The following is a 21,635-nucleotide window of genomic DNA, read 5'->3' as shown; positions in this document are numbered from 1 at the left end:
AAAAGGCTAATACTGAATAAAGGTGGTAAGTCTTCAATGATACATATTTAACCTATAGCAATGACTATCGCTGTATTCCAGGGTTCATATCAAAGATTCTCTCTAAAATTTAGTTGAGATCCTTTCATGCAAAAGGAATATTTATTTTCAGGTGGCTCAGGCAACTGAGTGTAGCCAATATTTGATTTCATTTCTGAGATTACGCTTTTAAAACAGAAAAGAGCTATGTTCTTACTTGGAACAATGTCAACCAAGAAGTTAGCCCAGGTGAGATGGCATGGATTAGTAAAGGTAATATAAACTGTGGAATAGTTATAAATACTAACTTAATAAAATTTATTACAGAAAAAGAAAAAACGAGTAGTGGAAAAAGAAAGTGAAAATAAGGTATCACTTAGATTTTTGAAACTAAGAATGAAATGTTAAAGGAGAAACTGAGGTTGAATTTACCAGTTTTAGATATATTGAAACAAAATGTTACAGTGAAGTCAAGCATTGAATATGGCTGAATTAGGGAGAAAGTGAAAAAAGGGCTGAGAAAGTGAAGAGCTTAAGGTAGAAAATAGGAACAGAAAAAAGTTACAAGAGATTTGATAAGAATATAAAAGCATATTAAAAAAGAAGTTTGAGGACAAAAGGTAATTTAAAAAAATACACAGAAATTGTATTTATACGAACTTATGGCCATGTGAAATCTGTGGTTCTGTCACCCTCAATAATATTGCTGAAAATCTAGAAAAGCAAGAGGAACACAAATCCTAGGAGCCTTGTCTGTTCCGCATGACACAGTGTGCTAGGCAAATCCACTGCCAGTGCGGGAACAATTCCAGGGCAAAATGGGATCCATCCCAGAGTTCTGAAGGAAGAGGCAAGAAAATAAACAATATAAAAATAAAATTAAATATCCCAATTACTTCCAAGTTCTTTACAAGGTTTTGGTTTAACGTAAATCCCCCAAAACTTCTATCAATTCAATGTTACAATAAAACATTAAAAAAAAGTTATCTTTCTGATTAATTTTCTTAATAGGAAGAAGTATCTAATTGTGGGACTGCCTTTTCATGCAAAATAGAGAAATAACGTAAGTGACTAATTTTAAAAAGTAAGGTTTCCCATACTTCCTTCACCCCTTCTCTGAACACTACTTTAAAATGAAATGATTTGGGAAAATCCTTTTCATTAACTACTACTTTTTTGTCATACCACTACCATGGTGAACAGAAAATATCTTCATGAAAATAGTTGTTATTTAAGCAATTTGCACATATTAATTATTTAACTAAATCCACATAATCTTGTGAATTAAGTACTTTAATTTGATTTTAAATTTCATTATAGTTACTAAGGGTCTGGAGAGATCAAATATTTGTCTACAGTCTAGTAGGTGGAGTAGCTGCCACTGGAACCCAAGCCTTACTGCCTCAGGCTCTTAACCTCTCAGTTTACAGGTCCCGACTGCTAGAGAAGTGAAGTAGTAGGGTTACCTAGCATGGTGAGGAAGATACAGAAGGGTAACATTTACACATTGCACCAATGCAAACTACTTTTAAGACTCTAAAACCTGTCTGTAATACAACAAATATATTTCTCAGTGAGGCATAGTTATAAGCCAAGTTTTGATGTTTAAATACTGCCTGGGGAATGGCCTTTGGTAAGGCCCTTTTTGTGCTCAAGAATGTCCAAGAAGAAATTTACACCCCAAAATCACCCTAGATAGACTTACTCAAGTTCTGCCAAACCAGTTTACGTGTTAACAGAGGCAATTTGGCAATAGCTTCTTAACCAGAATTTCACAGTTCAAGTATTTCTCAGACTTGTCATTAAAAGTTAACCATTTGACAAAGCATGACAGTGGAGTACCTTACTGTTAATGCTATCCTCTCGAAACCTTAATTCTCTTCCTGCCTTCCTAACTACCTCCTAATAGATGACTGGGCATAGTTATAGTAGCTGACTTAAAATCTTTGTCTGATAATCTCAATATCTGCATCATCTCAGGGTTGGTATCTGTTCCCTTGAAACTGGGTCATATTTTCTTGACTCGCCATATGTTGAATAATTTTGGACTGTACCCAGAACATTGTGAATATTATGTTGGGGAGATATTCGGTTATATGGTGCCAAAGAGTGTTGATGTTTTTGTTTTTGCAGGAAATTAAGTTGGTTAGACTCAGACTCCAAACTGTCACTCCTCTGAAGAGCAGCAGCTCAGATCTCAGTTCATTCCTTTATGCTTCAGCTGCAAACTGCTTTCAGTTTGCCCACACATCCTTGGTTTTTGGGAGAGCCAGAGACGGGCTGAGTTTAAACACAGAACTTCAGGTTTACTTTCTCTGGCTCTCTCCTTTATGGGGCTCCTTCCTTCTCTGGTGACTGTGGTTATTCTGGGACCATTTTCCTTTCTGCTTCTTCCAGCCAGAATGGTGGTGGGCTTTCAATTGGAATTTTAGCCACTGGAATTGTGGCCACCCTCAGGACAAAACCACAGAAAACTCGGAATCTCCCATTAGTGACAGTACTTCACAGTAGTGAGCAGCTCCTCCTTCTTGATACCTTTTTGGCTACCAGTATAATATTTAGGTTTTCTTTTTGAGTTTTGGTGTTTTCATTGGTCCCTGTTCTTCTTAAGACTAAAAATGTAGGCATTCTCTAAGGTTCACACATGGGTACACTGTTCTTCCCTCATTATACACCTTTCTCTTATTGTTCATTCTCATGTTAAGTCTATTGAGTATTCATTTCCTAAAGTCTGTATCTTCAGGCCCACCCTCTCTCTTGATAGCCACTCTCAATTCTCTTTCAATCCAATATATTTTCACTTGTTCTGCTGTCTATAGTAGAGCACCACATTTTAAAATATAACATAATCAGGGGCTTCTCGGGTGGTCCAGTGGTAAAGAATCCGCCTTACAATGCAGGGGACGTGGGTTTGATCCCTGGTCAGGGAACTAAGATCCCACATGCCGCGGGGCAACTATCCCACGTACCACAACTACTAAGCTCATGCGCCTCAACTAGAGAGCCTGCCTGACGAAAACTATGGAGCCCATGCGCCCTGGAGCCTGCGTGCCACAACTACAGGGCCCACGCACCCTGGAACCTGCGTGCCACAACTAGACAGAAGCCCACGCGCCGCAACAAAGAGCCCGCGCCACAACGAAGACCCGATGCAGCCCTAAATAAATAAATAAATATAAATAAATATTTAAAAAAATTAAAAAAAAAACCCATCACCTTTTCCTCAAATCTGGTTCACACTTCTAATCTTCATTTTCCTTTGTTAATGCAAGGCCGTTCTCCTTAAAATAAAAAAAATCTTAGGGAAAGATAAAACCTTAAAGAAACTGAGATTAAGCATTCCTAGAATAGCAAAATTCAAAACAAAACTAGGGGTCTGATAAAGGGCTACCAACTTTTTACTTTGCCAAGAAAAAACTTAGTAAAAACAACTAACTATAAAGATCTATTATCTTCTTCATGTAAAAGAGAAATGGACATTTATCAAAAAAGTAGAAGGGAGAGTTTTTGTTTTTTTTTTTGCGGTACGCGGGCCTCTCACTGCTGCGGCCTCTCCCGTTGCGGAGCACAGGCTCCGGACGCGCAGGCTCAGCGGCCATGGCTCACGGGCCCAGCCGCTCCACGGCATGTGGGATCTTCCCGGACCGGGGCACGAACCCGTGTCCCCTGCATCGGCAGGCGGACTCTCAACCACTGCGCCACCAGGGAAGTCCCGAAGGGAGAGTTTTAGATTCAGCTTTATTAAGAAGTTTTCACTCTGTCCTCAGGACAAGATGAGAAACAAGAGCCGGGGACAAGAACAGGGATTCTGTGGCTGCAGCATGGGGAAAGAGGAGGAAGAGAAAATGTTCAAATCAGCAGGAGCAAGAAGGAAAGCAACATTTACTGTGGCCACTGGCCATCCAGCAGGAATACATTCTAGGTGACACTTTCAGGGAATCTGGACAAGTCAGTGACCTCCTGCACATCATTATTTGGATGAAATGTAGAGGGAAACATGCTGTCTTAATGTTAAATAGTTAAGAGCAATTAGAGGTAGTAATAACGGTGGGTAAACCCATCCAATAAGGAATATAAAAATCACACCACTATTGATAAGCATAACAGGAGAGAGAAAACAAAAGATACCCATCTTGGAATTATTTGGTTTTCCAAAAGGAACTTATCAGAGAAGAAAAAAAATCATAGTTTAATGATTTACAGAATGCCTGGGAACTACCTTACAATAGTTTTATCAGGATTCTAGGATCTATCTATTTATCTTAGAGCCGAGTATCAAGTGTATGGAAAGATGTCTAATTGGCAAAGAAAAAAAATCTTTCAGGTAAAAAAGCTTTCATAACATGGCAAGAGTGCCTTAAGCAAGCAACAAAGACACTGAAAGAACACAGCATATTACGTGCAAATGATAAATTAGGTGTGCCCTCCCCATCTCTCCCCCATCAAATTCTAGCAATATCTTAAAGGGGACTACAAATTCAATAAGAGTTGTTAAAATACAATATTGGGAAAAGTGCTAGCTAGAGATTCTATGGTAAAATGAAGCTAAGTAGTTTTTTTTTTTTTTTTTTTTTCTTTTTGGCCACGTTACGTAGCTTGCGGTATCTTAGTTCCCCAACCAGGATTGAACCTGGGCCCTCAGCAGTGAAAGTGTGGAGTCCTAACCACTGGACCACCAGGGAATTCCCGCTAAGTAGTTTCCTTACTGTTGATTTTGGATCCTATAATACATTCTTGTGCCTTTAAAAATTACCACGAAGAATACATACTATGCAACATTTCACAAGTCTAGGGTTCTGTGGAATAGCTCAAGAAATGCATCAGGCACCACACCAGCTTTTAACAGCATAATGCAACCCTTTGCATGCACAGGCATCCATTTGGGTCCACCCTGTGTCCCCCACCATGAGACCAATGCAAATATAATGCTCTAGCTGCTTGCTGTTCTATAAATAACAGAGATCTTTTTTACTCTGATCCAGGAGCCTCATGTCTTCTTCCAGCATCCATGAAGTTATAACTTATTAGCTTGTAGGTAGGGTAAAATCAAACCCCAGACCCTGAAACTCATGGGGTCAACAACTGTCACAGTAGTATTAAATATTATTTGCCTTTCTTTTTTTACTGTGTTGGCATTTATACTGATGATACAAAAGCAATGGTGAGTAAAACTGCTGGTGCCTGAGTATGACCAAGGCCATGTTACCAAACTGTACTCATTGTATTCTTCAATGCCGTATACTCGATCAAAAAGGAAGCCAGTTTCACCTAAGAATATCCTTGATGATGACACAGTAAAAACTATTAACTTTATTGAATTTTGATCCCAAGCTAACATTTTTTAGTATTCTGTGTGACAAAATGTGAAATATACACAAAGGACTTCTATTTCATACTGAAGTACAGGGGGAAAAACACTTGTGCAAGTGTTCGAGCTGCAAGTTGAACTAGTCACTTTTTTAATGGAATGCCATTTTCACTTGAAAGCATGATTATCATGCAAGCTATGGTTATTCAGACATTTTCTCAAAAGCAAATGAAGCTAGCTTCCCGCTTTAAGGAAAACAACTGAAAAGATTTGTTGTTTACGAAAAAATTTAAGTTTTCAAGTGCAAATTTTGGAAAACTTCTGTTATAATAATCTTGACAGCTGCCCAGTATAAAGACTTTTCTGATGAGATCAGTGATGATGTTAAATGTGAGTTAAAATATTATATCATGAAATAAGTCAATATTTGGAAGTTGTGCATAGCTCCCTGAACCGGTATTTTCCAAATGACCAATTCATGATGCTACAAAATCATACATAAGTAAAAGACACATTCGAAGTACAAGACAGACCAATGGCTTTTAATGTACCAGAAGAGTTCACTGGTTTCAGCTTTCATACTGCAGCTAACATTAAGAAACTACCACTTGCCAAGTTTTGGTATAGTATCAAAGGAAAATATCTACAATTTCTAAAAAGGTTATTAAAATACTCTTCCCTTTCCCAACTACGTATCTGTGTGAAGCTGGATTTTCTTCATGTAATTCAACCAACCAAACAAACAAAAAAACCCCCCACAACCCACCCCCCTCCAAACCACCCACCACAACATATCACAACAGATCAAATGCAAAAAGCATTTCTAACCAAAAAACAAATACCTTTTTTTTTTTTTGGCCACGCCATGTGGCATGTGGGATCTTAGTTTCCTGACCAGGGATCAAAACTTCACCCCCTGCATTGGAAGCACAGAGTCTTAACCACTGGACCGCCAGGGAAGTATGAAGAAACAAATATCTTTAAAACAGATTTTGAGAACTTTTAGATGACAGATTATAATATATTAATAAGAGAAACTAGATTGATTTGGAGGGCTAGCCCCAACCTACTGAGGTTGAAAAAAAAGCCTTTCAGGCCTTGGTCAAGATAAATCACGGAAGAACAGAATACAGTAACTCTGTTTAGTGGGCTCTGGAGAAGAGTAGAAAAAAGAAAAATGGGAAATGTGAGAAAGGGTACAGAAAGGGGAAATAAGGGGAGAAATACCATATTAGAGCTATATAAATCTTCTTAGAAGCCAGGGAAGAGGATTTAAAAAGTGATATGCCACTTCTCATTTTCTTCTCCCCTCAAAAATTATTTCTAGTATAATAACAAAGCAAAAACTAAAATTATGTATTAAATTAAAAAACAGAGACTCACCAAGATTAACATACAGAAATCTGTTGCATTTCTTTACACTAACAATGAAGTATACGAAATGGAAAGTAAAAGAACAATCCCTTTTAAAATCCCATCAAGGGGACTTGCCTGGTGGCGCAGTGGTTAAGAATCTGCCTGCCAATGCCGGGGACACGGGTTCAAGCCCTGGTCCAGGAAGATCCCACATGCCATGGAGCAACTAAGCCCGTGTGCCACAATTACTGAGCCTGCGCTCTAGAGCCCACGAGCCACAACTACTGAGCCCGCGTGTCACAACTACTGCAGCCCGTGTGCCTAGAGACTGTGCTCTGCAGCAAAGAGAAGCCACTGAAATAAGAAGCCCACACACCGCAACAAAGAGTAGCCCCCTGCTTGCCGCAACTAGAGAAAGCCCGCGCACAGCAACGAAGACCCAACACAGCCAATAAATAAATTTATTTATTTAAAAAAAAAATTGCATCCAAAAATAAATAAAATACTTAGAAATAAATCTGAGCAAGGAGGTGAAAAGACTTATAGCTGAGAACTACAAAACACTGATAAAGGACACTGTAGATGATTCAAGGAAATGGAAGGGTATTCCATGCTCTTGGATTAGAAAAATTAATATTGTTAAAGTGGCCATACTACTCAAAGCAATCTACAGATTTAATGTGATCTCTATCAAATTACCCATGACATTTTTCACAGAACTAGAACAAACAATCCTAAAATTTATATGGAAACATAAAAGACCCAAAATTGCCAACACTATCCTGAGGAAAAAGACCAAACCTGGAGGTATAACCCTCCCAGACTTCAGACAATACTACAAAGCTACAGTAATTAAAACAGCATGGTATTGGCACAAAAACAGACATATGGAACAGAATAGAGAGCCCATAAATAAACCCACACACTACGGTCAATTTATCTTTGACAAAGGAGGCAAGAATATACAATGGAGAAAAGACAGTTTCTTCAGCAAGTGGTGCTGGGAAAGCTAGATAGAAATCAATGAAGTTAGAACACACCCTCACACCATACACAAAAATAAACTCAAAATGGCTTAAAGACTTAAATATAAGACATGACACCATAAAACTCCTAGAAGAGAACATAGGTAAAACATTCTCCAACATAAATCATACCAATGTTTTCTTAGGTCAGTCTCCCAAGGAAATAGAAATAAGAGCAAAAATAAACAAATGGGGCCTAATCAAACTTATAAGCTTTTGCAAAGCAAAGGAAAGCATAAAAAAAATGAAAAGACAACCTACAGACTGGGAGAAAATCTTTGCAAATGATGCGACCAACAAGGGCTTAATTTCCAAAATATACGAATAGCTCATACAACTCAGTAACAGAAAAAAAAAAAACAAACCCAATCAAAATATGGGCGGAAGACCTAAATAGACATTTAACCAAAGAAGAGGTAAGATGGCCACCAGGCACATGAAAAGATGCTCAACATTGCTAATTATTAGAGAAATGCAATTCAAAACTACAGTGAGGTACTACCTCAAACTGATGAGAATGGCCATCATTAAAAAGTCTACAAGTAACAAATGCTGGAGAGGGTGTGGAGAAAAGGGAACCCTTTTACACTGTTGGTGGGAATGTAAATTGCTGCAGCCACTACGGAAAACAGTATGGAGGTTACTTAAAAAGCTAAAAGACAGAGAGATGCCATATGATCCAGCAATCCCACTCCTGGGCATATATCCAGAGAGAACCATAATTCAAAAAGATACATGCACCCCAATGTTCACTGTGGCACTATTTACAATAGCCAAGACATGGAAGCAACCTAAATGTCCATCAACAGATGAATGGATAAAGAAAATGTGGTATATATACACAATGGAATATTACTCAGCCATAAAAACGAATGAAATAATGTCATTTGCAGCAACATGGATGGACCTAGAGATTATCATACTAAGTGAAGTAAGTCTGAAAGAGAAAGACAAATACCATAGAACATTTATATGTGGAATCTAAAATATGACACAAATGAACTTATTTATGAAACAGACTCACAGACATAGAAAACAAACTTATGGTTACCAAAGGGGAGAGGGAGTGGGGGAGGGATAAATTAGGTATTTGGAAATAACAGATACAAATTACTATATAAAAAATAGATAAATAACAAAGTCCTACTGTATAGCACAGGGAACTATATTCAATATCCTGTAATAAACCATAATGGAAAAGAACATGAAAAAGAATAAGTATATATACCTGAATCACTTTGCTATGCACCAGAAACTAACACAACATTGTAAATCAACAATACTTATATAAAAAAAAAAAAAAAAACAAAACCAGAGACTCAAAACAGGAAAGAGTTAGGATGAATTAATAATTCAGATTTGGAAACAATTTCTACAACAGAAGCTTCAATGTAAACATTAAAATGATTTGGATATCAATTTTCTTAGAGTTTGTGATATATTTATTATGACACCTTGGGGAAAACTATGAATTTTAATGAATAAACTTGTTGAATAACTTTTTTCCTTCTAATTATTATTCTACCAGAGAGTCTATAAACAAAGACTAATCTCCAGAGAAAAGTAATATAGAAGTGTTACATATAAAAAGAAGGTATATTTGATCCAATCTCTAAAAACAAAACCAGGGAGAATGGGACATTTGCTCTGACCAAGAAGGTAAGTTGCTACATACACACGTTTTCTCCAATCCTCTGTAATCCCCAGGCTAGGCTGTCATGTGTCATTGTATAATGGGCATTTCTATCTAATAAGAGATGATGAAAAGAAAGAATCGAGCCTTAAAAGAATATAGGGATACATTTTTTTTGTTGTTTTTTACAAAGGTGAGTAATACAAAGGTGAGAACATAAGCAGTCATATTTTTTTTAAAGTTCCTCTCTCAGGAAAGGTACTATGTGTTTTGGTAATGTAAACCATATTTTACCTTGCCAAGGAAATCACTTGATAGTTACATATCTTGACTAATAATATAATTTCTAACTTCTGTTCAAATAATAAAAACATATTTAAAAACAGGTGTTTTTATCATATACCTGTATACGATACTCTATTTTAAAGCATTTACAATGTATATAAAACCAGGTACCTGACAATAAACCTAACCTATAAATAAATATAGTTTAAGAGACCTGCAATAGAGAAAGTATCTAGATGTTGAAAGAAGCTATGGGGGCCTGAAACTCAGATGGAGATCCCTAAGTGGGTGGTGCTCCTGAAGTCCAGAGTATATGAGATATGAACAGTTCATGGATGGAGATGTCATCCAAGACCTAGATTTGTGAGGCTAGGATTTTATAAGCTACAGAAGGCCAGACAGCAGAACAACTTAAAGTTCATACAGTGTCTGCCAAAACTGTCATATATAATAACTGGAGGAATACACCATGGGCAAATGCCTTTCACTGAAGAATCGTCTACAGAATAAAGAAACAAAAATAAAGAATAAGGAAACAAAAAGAAGCACTCTCTCCTCTGAAGTCATGATTATGTAATTTTAAAAAGTTATAGTAAATGAAATTCCTCTTTCAAAACCCTCAGTTTTATTCTTATTTTTTTGCTGTACACGGGCCTCTCACTGTTGTGGCCTCTCCCGTTGCGGAGCACAGGCTCTGGACGCGCAGGCTCAGCGGCCATGGCTCACGGGCCCAGCTGCTCCGTGGCATGTGGGATCTTCCCGGACTAGGGCACGAACCCGTGTCCCCTGCATTGGCAGGCAGACTCTCAACCACTGTGCCACCAGGGAAGCTCCCAAAACCCTCAGTTGTAGCTTTCAGTTTATTTAATGTTCTCCAAAGTAGCCTGGAATAATATGGGTTCTTGCCTAGAGATTATTCTTTTTCTATTAAAATGCTGCACAAAATTTAAGTTTACATATCTATGCACATACTACCACATAAGCAAGTTAAGAATTTGTTTTCTTTCCCCTACTTAAACTAAATGTTGAGTGCCTGATCAAGCCTACCTTCAGCTCACTGGGAATTTTTATTTTTAAATTAAGGTCCTATATGTTTTATCTGTACCATAAAATGATAATTAGGATTTCATTTTGTCATGTAATTAGGACTTCACATTGTCTTTTAATTTGCTTGCTAATTGCTTTGGGTCTCCAAATTTTGTTTCCCCAACCAGATTGTAGCTCCTTAAAGGGGAAAGATCTTACTCTTTTTTTTTTTTGTATTCCTATCAAGGACTAGCAAGACTGGGAAAATAGAAGGAGTTCAATAAATACTTCTTGTCCACTCAGCCATAAAAAGAAATGAAATTGAGTAATTTGTAATGAGGTGGATGGACCTAGAGTCTGTCATACAGAGTGAAGCTAGAAAAAGAAAAACAAATACCACATGCTAACACATATATATGGAATCTAAAAAAACAAACAAACAAACAAAAAATGGTTCTGAAGAACCTAGGGGCAGGACAGGAATAAAGACGCAGATGTAGAGAATGGACTTGAGGACACGGGGAGCGGGAAAGGTAAGCTGGGACGAAGTGAGAGAGTGGCATGGACTTATATATACTACCAAATGTAAAATAGATAGCTAGTGGGAAGCAGCCGCATAGCACAGGGAGATCAGTTCAGTGTTTTGTGACCACCTAGAGGGGTGGGACAGGGAGGGTGGGAGGGAGGTGCAAGAGGGAGGGGATATGGGGATATATGTATATGCACAGCTTATTCATTTTGTTATAAAGCAGAAACTAACACACCATTGTAAAGCAGTTTTACTCCAATAAAGATGTTAAAAAAAACCCAAAAACTTCTTGTCTAACTGATTGACAAGTGAATTTTTAGACATCAGCTTTCTTCAAACATATCAGAGCTTCTATGTTTACTTGCAATTGACAGGTACAGCACATCCTACTTCCTTAATGTTAGCACTGATGGCAGCTCCACAGCTCCATTACTGTTTTACTATTCTAAACCTATAAAATCTTTCCTGCTCCTCAAAGCTACCATGTATCTGCTGATCTAATCACAATGATAGCTACATTAGAAATTTGCCAACTGTCTAACTGGCATCTTTCAGTAACAACTGCATTCTTTGTATTTTTTTTTTTTTTTTTTTGCGGTACGCGGGCCTCTCACTGTTGTGGCCTCTCCCATTGCGGAGCACAGGCTCCGGATGCGCAGGCTCAGCAACCATGGCTCACGGGCTCAGCCGCTCCGCGGCATGTGGGATCTTCCCGGACCGGGGCACGAACCTGTGTCCCCTGCATCGGCAGGCGGACTCTCAACCACTGTGCCACCAGGGAAGCCCCATTCTTTGTACTTTTAAACTTTTGTTTAAAGCGTATAACTCAGATGAAAAAAGATGTTTAAAGAATAAATTATAAATAGAAAATCAGAAATAAAGCATAAAAACATCTCTATACACATGAACACATGGTCTCTAAATAATTAAAAGTTCAAATAAACTCATATAATATAGACTTTGTATCTCGGATCCTAGAATCTGAAAAAACTTTATAACATTCAATAACGTCTATATTGGTTATTAAATCAGAGGGCAGTTTAGAGTTATTGAATGAATGAGTGAAGAAAATTTACCAACATCACTAAATTCTTTTATGTATTCTACATTTTTGCTCTCTATATTTTCTTGTGTCAAAACACTCTAGGACTTTTGTATAACTTCCACACAAAAAAAGGGATAGAAAGATGACAAAATCTTTTGTCACACCCTACACACCTAGGGTAGCATTTAGTTTGCAACTGAAGTGGTTCCCAGAGCCGTATTATAAAAAAATCTCATTTCCAAGATCATAAAAATGATCCAGGGGAACTCCCTGGCGTTCCAGTGGTTAGGAGTCTGCGCTTCCACTGCAGGGGGGCCTGGGTTCGATCCCTTCTCAGAATTTGTATTTATATTAAAATATAAAATTTGCTAAATAATAACTGCTATCATGACATATGTTACTATGTCTGACAATGGTGTCCTGCAAACAAGATAGTAGTCTTTGCCAAGAATAAGTGTATGCATTTTTGTGTTATTTGATTTCTTACAATTTTTAACTTTTAAAGTAATAACATGTGACAGTTTCTTGGTGCTCTAAAGCACTGCTCAGCTAATCTCCTCTGGAAGTCTATATTCATATTAGAATTTTTGAAATTATTCTCAAGATAATAAGCTATGATTATTTCTTTCCTCTGAGATGAGTAACAATAGGATTCAGGTGAGTCAAATTCATTATTAAATTCTGCCAGGTTCCTTTAACTCTCATCAATATTTATCATATGGTAAATGATGTACTATGCTGCCCCCACGCACACCCTTGATCTTTTGGTACCCTCTTCTGTATACCACAATCAACAATCCCTGTGATGCTTTTATTTTTATTTTTAAAAATATTTATTTATTTAGGCTGTGCTGGGTCTTAGTTGTGGCATGCGGGCTCTTTTAGTTGTGGCATGTGGGATCTAGTTCCCTGATCAGGAATCAAACCCGGGCCCCCTGCATTGGGAGCACGGAGTCTTAACCACTGGACCACCAGGGAAGTCCCCCTGTGATGCTTTTAAATACAGTAGGTCTACAAAATCTTTGATAATCTTTTTTTTTTTTAAAGAAGAACTTATTTTATCTCTGGAGCACTTAGTGACTTGTTTCTAATGAACAGAATAAAGTGGAAGCAAAGGTGTGATTTTAGAGACTAGCTTGTAGAAAGCACTGTGGCTTCCTCCTTGCTCTCTTGGATCTCTTTCTTTGTTACTCTGAGGAAGATAGCTGGCACACTGTGATGAGAGGCCCATGTGGTGAGGTATCTTGCCAACAGCCATCTTGGAGTAAGCCATCTTGGAAGTGGATCCTCCAACCACCGTTAAGCTTTCAGGTGACTGGAAGCCCTTGGCCACATTCTGACTTCAATCACATAAGATCCTGAATCAGAACTACCCAGCTAAGTCACTTCTGAATTTCTGACCCACAAAAAGTGATTAATAAATAGTTGTTGCTATATATTGGGGTAAATTTGGGGTACTTTGTTTTGTTTTTTTGTTTTTGCGGTATGCGGGCCTCTCACTGTTGTGGCCTCTCCCGTTGCGGAGCACAGGCTCCAGACGCGCAGGCTCAGCAGCCATGGCTCACGGGCCTAGCCGCTCTGCGGCATGTGGGATCTTCCCGGACCGGGGCACGAACCCGTTTCCCCTGCATCGGCAGGCGGACTCTCAGCTACTGCACCACCAGGGAAGCCCGGTACTTTGTTATATGATAGATAATACAATGAATCCTATCTCAACAAGAAATACTGTACAAACTACAGTGGTGTACAAGAGGTGAAACTCAAGTTTTCCATTAAACTGAGTACTTCTCCTCTAATGTCACTAAACTACAAGCAGAATACTAAGGGTCATCCAATGACACAGGTTCTGCGACCTTGACTTTTTTATGTCCTTTTAGAAATCAAAGGACTCTTGCATGCTCTTTGTGTAGGATTTCTATGAACAGACTAAACTATACGTTTCATGTTTCTCAAATACAATTTTCTAAAAGGTCCTCTTTTCCCTCAACATATTCCTTTCTCCTCCACTCTATGTGTCTCATTTTCCAAGGCAGCCATAGTTGCCATTTGCCATAATGTCTGGGGGTCTTTCCCTTTTCAAATAACCTATCCAAGTCCCAAACAAGGTAAACAGTCCTCAAACTACCCACCAAATAGGAGGAGGAAAGGACTGTGAGTGGTTAGCAGTAGCCTCCTTCTGTTGTTGGTTCAAAACGTTTCTATTAACTCACTAATTCATTACAGAGGCTAGGCCAACTGATTGGGAATGTAATTTCTAAAATCAGTTAAGTTTTTCATGACACAGAGAACTATATTCAGTATGATAAACCATAATGGAAAAGAATATATATATATGTATAACTGAGTCACTTTGCTGTACAGCAGAAATTAACATAATGTTGTAAATTAACTATACTTCAGTAAAAAAAATAAAATCAATTCGTTTTTGAGAAGGCTAATAAAAGCATATTGAAAACAGAAAATTGTGCCATTATCTTAGCCATTTCTGCATACTACCTTCTAGGTTTTGTCTTGTGTATACATGCATACTTTGACAAAATTGCAAGCAACCAATATGGAATTTTTTCATTTTGGAAAAACCTTAATGATATCCATGCCAATCAAACTCCTTCAGGAAAGGATTTCAATTGTATTACCTAAAAGTGTATTTAATTATAACTTAATTAGCTCAGATCAACATATATGCCAATGGAAAAGATTTTAATTTCAATTGGCCAGTATTTTTCTAAATTAGGACTAATTTTTGTAACGCATATATAGCCAGCTCTTAAATACTCAATAAATCCAATTTATCCATTCTTTTAGAATATATTTCTTCCCTTTAATCCTTTATATGTTTAGTGCTCATTAGCACTTTGGCTCTAGATACATAAAGGAAGATTAGAAAACTGAAATATAAAACTGCTAATTTTTATTATAACACAAAAAGATTGAGTTGATGAGCTATTCAAAGAGTTAAATACGTAGCTGTCAAATAAATCTTTCCCCTGTTAGTAAAGATAATTAAGAGAACTCACTGAATTTAGATTTATTTCCTACTTGGAGCTTTATATTTTTCCCTCTTGTGGTCTGTCAACAAATAAGGTTATAATTGATGCAACATTATTAATTTTTTGGAAATAAGCTACCTTTGACATCATTTCTGTTACTTACACTTAATTTCAGCCCAGCTGTTCAGATATATATATATTTGAGACATAAAGACATCTTACAAAATTAAAACAAACATAATTTAAAAAAGAAATCTGTTTGAAGGTTCTCTTTGAACACTAATTGACAAACTCTAAAACTTTCATAATGACAAATTATCCAAATTCAAAATAAACTAAATTATTAATATATCTTAGAGCCTTTCACATTATCCCCTTTGTTCTAATCAAGACTGCTACTTTCAAAAATACTTTCTATGTACTTGAACTGCAGATATTTTATTATTTTCAGAGAAATGTTATAATTGGAATAAATATAAGAATTGTGACTAAAAATTGATGATAAATCATGACATTTAGAAGTCTCTGAAACAGGAAAATTGTCTGCAAATATTATTTACTTAAGCACTAAATTTATGTCAGCATTTTATAGTAGTTCAATGATTTTAAAATGTACTATAACAGGCTCTATCACAAAATTGTATTCTAAAACTCAGAATCACTGTTTCTGAATTTTGTCTTTTGCAAAATAAACCTGAACATGTTCCAGTGGCACAGTTTCTTGTGTTTACTAGCAGTTTTAGATAAACGGAAATTGGAGTGGGGGTGAAGAGAGCGGAATGATTCTCCACCGTTCCTGCCCATCCCAAATGTGACAGAATACTGACTAAATAATTCAAGAAGCCCGATTTCTCATTTATTTCCTTTAGGGAATAAACTGGCAGCGCAGTCTACCTTTGATTCTTTTTCTTTTGGTATTCGTGATTTTACGTTATCATGTGGCTGATCCAGAGTGAAATTATTCCTCCTTGCTTCACTGTCTTCAAGCAGGGGAACACAGCCATAACTGTTATCTGTAAGACAAAAACCTCTTAGACATAAGTGGGAAATCCTTGTTTTTGGTACCACCTGGAAAAGTAAAAAGAATACAAACCCAAATCCCTAATTTTAAAGAGTAGAGATTTTAAACTATGAATTTAAAAAATTCTTTAGATAATAGCTACTTTGACAATTTGCCCATTTAGATTTTGGCATATTTGATTCATATTTTTTTACTTTCATTCCCACTAAACGCACAAAACCCCTACTCTTCCAATATCAGTAGTATATAAAATATGTAGAATTTAGAAAACTAGAAGTATGTTCTTTGTATCTTATCATCAGCAATGTAATTAAACTTTTATTTAAGTCATTTTCAGGTATGCATTTCTTGTTTATGATAATTATTTGCATAATACTCTATGCTTATTATTAAAAAATGAGAAAATGCAGACATGCTGAAAAGAATAAAAAAAATAAAAGCTACCCACAGTTTTTATTATCTGTGAATTATTCCTATTAACATTTTGGTTTATATTTTATCAGAATTTTTCTTTTCCAATACATATAAATTCACAAAAGAATCTTTTTTTTTGCATAGATAAAATTACATTTATTTTTTATCTTGCTTTGCTCAGTTTGCCATATGTCATGAATATGTCTCATGTTTGTAACTGAACACCTATTATCACTTTTCTTGGCTACATAGCTGTTCACTACACAAATGACTGTAATTTAACTGTTGAACATTTATTTCTAGTTTTCCATTATTAGAAATTATACTGTGATGAGCATCCTTGCATATATACCTTGAGTACTTAAAGAAATATCTTCTTATGATATATTCTTAGGACTTGAATTTTTGGTTTAAAAGGCACAGACATTTTAAAAGCTTTTGCTATTTATTGACAAATTGTCTTCTAGGAAGTTTTATCAACTTAAGAGTTCCACCAGATAATATATGTGAATGTCCATTTTCCCATTTCCTGCAACTGTTCATTTCTTAAATAAATGTAACTGTACCACAGTTATTAAAATATCAGAACTACTGTAAAACAATGGAGAAATAAAATAGAAAAACTTAACTTCCATCTTTCTTTTCTCCCAGAGGTTTAAGAAATAAATAAAAATTTAACATGAACATACCTTGACTGGAATTCACAAGAAGTAACTGTGATTTTAGCTTGTCAATAATAGTTTGTTGAAGTGACAGCTGTTCCTGTTGCTCACGTATTCTCTGCTCATAGTTCTCAGTCTGCTGACATAAAAACCAGTTAGCCTGATATTTACTGACAGACATGTACATACATTTACTGCCCCTTAATAATTACATATAGATATGAGTTACCCATATTGCCATTTCCCAGGTACTGGAGCATTTATTTATGAGCTAAAAATAGGATCCAATAATGCATTTATAATCATTACACATAAGTGATTTAAAATGCTTTAAACACTGTAAAATTTTAAAAATCTTCTTAAAGAAATTTCAGTTAGGAGTTCAACGTATAGTTTCTTGGATAAAAATTATAATTTAGAATTTAATCCTTAATAATAACAAAAAAAGCATGAATGACAAAATGGATATTAAAGTTATTCTATAAAAATACCCACTAACTTTAAAAAGTGAAGATTTCATGTCTTTTAAATAAACACACTTTTGAATTTACTTTTAGAGTACAAAAACACAAAGGAAGTAGCTATAGCTAAAACACTATGAAAATCAAAGGGACATGTACAAATTATAAAATATATTGATCAGAAACTTCTAAGATTAAGTTTTAAGAAGTCAAGAGAACACATGGTTAATCTCTAGTGGATATCTTAAATACCACAATTTCCCTTATATTTTTAATCCATTCACCTTACTATTTCATTGCAGTGGCTGTGAGAATTAAGCAATGAAAGAAGAACACGAGTTTGCATTAGAGAATACAAATGTTGCAAACCCGAAATTTGAAAACGTTCCATTACAATTATCAAATTAACACGAAGTCTGAAAAATATATGACCAAAGAATAATAGAGAATTCTTTAACAATTTCTATCACTAGAAGAACATATAAATGACTAAATTGTAAATTCCTTGAAATATGAAATGGGGTTCTAATAATCTTGGACTGACCTTCAATAGATACTAAATATACTATTTTGAATTGATACTTAATCAAAGTTCAAAATTAATGAAGCTCTATTATTTTCAGAGATCTATAAACCTAAAGTTCTTTATATACACAGCTGTTCCTAGATTCCCAAAGTAAATTAGCTTAAGAAATGAAAGCAAAATACCACATTTTCCCAAATAAAAGGTGAAATTTTATAAGTATTACACTTCACACATGAGTAACTGACAAAGCTGGTAAATAACCCAACTGGTGTGTTGTCTTTGCATGTTGCCTGAGGGTGGTATCATATAACTTGATACTCCCATAGAACTCTGCAAAGTAACTTACACATAGGAGGAATTCAGTACATGCTTATTGAAAAAATAAAAGAAATAAAGAATCCAATTAAAAGAAAATCCAAGTAAATTTTATTATAATGAATAAAAGAATGAGTCTTTTGAATCTGTCTGAACCATATGTCCTATGACTAGGAGTCTGAGAACAGAACCTTGGATACCAAATTCCAGTCGAGGGCCAGGCTTCCCCAAATAAGACTTCTTATTCCTACATAAACTTACAGCCAAGCCCCTAGGAAGAGTGGGTAGGTTGACTGTAAGAAGGGTTTAAACCTCTAATGCAAATTCTGTAATACTTTAAATTTACCTGGCTACACAGAGCCACCAGGGCTGAGGAATCAGCAAACACGCTGATATTACAGTCTGTACTACCTACTTCTGTGTATTTAGAACTTTCTCTAAAGAACTCAAAGCTTTTCATAAATATCAACGAAAAATTACCCATTCTTTCACTATTCTTTGAGAGCTATATATATTCTACTATCCAGCATTAAGTAACCAGTACAAAAAACTTAGTAAGTTAGAGACGGGCCCAGAATAAATGTATAAGTTATTCAAGCCTCAGTCCATTCTCCATGTACTATATATTTTCCCCCAACCTTAATGAAAAAACAAATGACTTGTATTTTCTTTTGGAACCAACTCAGAAAGCCTCTGCCAGGTAATTTTCATCTTCTAGTTTCTGGCTTAAAAATATACTTTAGCACATCTGCATATAACATATTACAATAAATGAATAATGCTGAAAATGTTTTCATTAGCTGGAAAAAAAATCTATAGATCAACAATAATTTCAAGTTGAAGTTTCGAACTATTTCTTAAACAACTTAACAAAGTACTTTATAAACTTAAGCAAATTCTGTAATAATTTAAAAACCAATACTCTGGAAGTATAGCAGGGGAAATAGAACAGCAATGACCCATGTTCTTTTACTGTTCTTTCCACATACTTACATTATATCAATTACAGTAGTCTAGCCTAAATGTTTATATGTATGATTTCCCTTTAGACTATGACCTCCTCAAGGGCAGAGACTATTTTCTCCTGAGTACCCCATCTCCAGAGTACAGCAGAGTACCTAGCACACACTGAGATGCTCAATAAATATTAGTCGAATAAATAAACTAAGTTTTATAAGGAAATATAAGAGAAATAGATATGCCTTCAGAAGTAACCTGAAGGAATGGAGATAAGGTTTTGCTTACATTTCTATAAGGAAAATAGGAAAAATAGAGACAGTAGGTCAGTAGGTAAATAAGACAAAAGGAAATTAAGTTTCAGAAGATGGATGCAAAAAAAATAGGCCATGTCTGAAGATTTTCTTTTTCTGGAAAAAAAGGGAAGCTTATACTATCAGAAAAAAACGTACTAATTTGAGAAGAGAAAATACATATTTAGAAAATAGTATAAAGCTTCTGACCACAAGGCTATGAGAGGGGAAGTCCAGAAGAGGATACTGTATCAAACTGGGAAATAACCAGCAGAATTCAGTTTACTTGCTATGTTTGGAAACTAACAGGAACAAGCAGTTTGGTTTTTTTTTCTTTTTAGTAAATGCTTTTGTTCACTGAACAGATGTTAACAAACTTACTATCTGAAAAGTCTTTTTAAAAGGTCAGATAATTGTTGCACTGTCACAGTATTTTTTTTAAAAAAACAGTACAATTAAAAAGCAAGTACATTCCAGCACTACCAAAGACCCAACAAAACAGAAAAATCACTAACAACCACATTGAAAACGTACAACAGCAATGTCTTGTCAACACTTCTGTACAGAGCACAGACATGACAGCTAAAACAGACAGAAGAGAAGATGCTTTTGACAGCCAGTGTGTGTGAATGATTCTTTGAGTCAGATGGCAGCAACAAGTTACCAACTAGGAGATCTGCATGACAACTAACCATCCATCTGTATCAAACACCATCTGGCCGAGATGACTCTGGCTTCTGTGTATTTGACACTCCTTCCAGTTCCAAAGACTAGCAAAACAAGTGGTCTATCAGCATCTAAAGAGGTAAACAGGTACTTAGGTACTTGGTGCCAGAATGTACTTTGTATTCTTTCTCAGTGTTCAAAAGCAGAACTTAAAACAATGGTGATTAAATACAGTACACATCTTGAATTTACTAAAAATGGTTGTCCATACATACTCTCGACTATCATAAATAAAGCAAAAAGCTTATCTTAAGAAATGTCCCTTTATCCAGGCAAAATTTCAATCCATCTTCAAAACTAAGGCAGCATATTCTCTATAATTTTGGACATACAGCTGCTCAAGTTTTCATGGGTTTCATAAATATTAATATAGAGTTCTATAAATTGAATTTTTTCCTACTGCTGATACTGAAAATTCTCATTTTTCATAGTTTCCAAAGCACGTATTTCCTAAATGGGAAAAAAAGTTCAAGTGTCCTTAAGTCATCCATAATTCTCTAAATAGGTCAAACATTATCTCTTCTCATCCTCAAGAACTAATCCCAATATTCTGAGACATACCATTCTTTTCCTCTAAGTATAGAAAGAATAAAAATTTTAGTAAATATTGAATGGATTAAAAGAAAAAGCCTTGGTTTAAAAACCTTTCAAACTGTTCCAAGATTAACAAAGAGGACAAAAGCTTTATTGAAGGATTTGCTTGGCTACCACAAAAGCTCTCAATAGGGAGCTCCACAGTTCATGAAGGAAGATAATTAAATATTAATTATTCCAATACATAACACTTCAGACACAAACTAATTGTCTTATCTTGAAACTTTGGTAAACTAAAAACCAACTTCAATTTTAGGTTAAAAAAAAAGAGACGGTATAGGATTAAAAACTCGGAGATATGGTTTACACAGCTCATTGCTAAACCATTCTCTGCTATATTCTCCTATAACTAAGAAGTTATAAACCCTGCCCTCTCCCACCTTCCTGATACCAAGACTCACCTGGGAGATCTGCAATTTGACAGATCAGATTATCAATCTGATTATCTACT

At 35.8% G+C, this 21,635-nt stretch overlaps 1 protein-coding gene across 10 annotated transcripts in view; it reads right to left on the bottom strand.

The window, feature by feature from the left end:
• The window catches only part of TANK (TRAF family member associated NFKB activator), an 87,475-nt gene that overhangs the window by 15,393 nt on the left and 50,447 nt on the right, over nucleotides 1–21,635 (bottom strand). For 8 of the 10 annotated variants that reach the window (XR_004481535.2, XM_033421773.2, XM_049712776.1 and 5 more), the window contains exons 3-4: nucleotides 17,340–17,451; nucleotides 16,110–16,228 (exon numbers count right to left, since the gene is read on the bottom strand). Coding sequence is in view for 9 of the 10 variants with exons in the window: in XM_033421773.2 (XP_033277664.1) it covers nucleotides 16,110–16,228; nucleotides 17,340–17,451 (231 nt within the window). In the remaining variant the exon portion in view is untranslated. The remainder of the gene's footprint in view (nucleotides 1–16,109; nucleotides 16,229–17,339; nucleotides 17,452–21,635) is intronic. The other 2 variants (XM_033421770.2, XM_049712773.1) reach the window with 1 other exon arrangement.

This window comes from Orcinus orca, chromosome 7 (assembly GCF_937001465.1).
Source record: "Orcinus orca chromosome 7, mOrcOrc1.1, whole genome shotgun sequence".
Lineage (NCBI taxonomy): Eukaryota > Metazoa > Chordata > Mammalia > Artiodactyla > Delphinidae > Orcinus > Orcinus orca.
The sequence above is the reverse complement of the archived record's forward strand: the minus strand, read 5'-3'. Positions and strand labels throughout refer to the sequence as shown.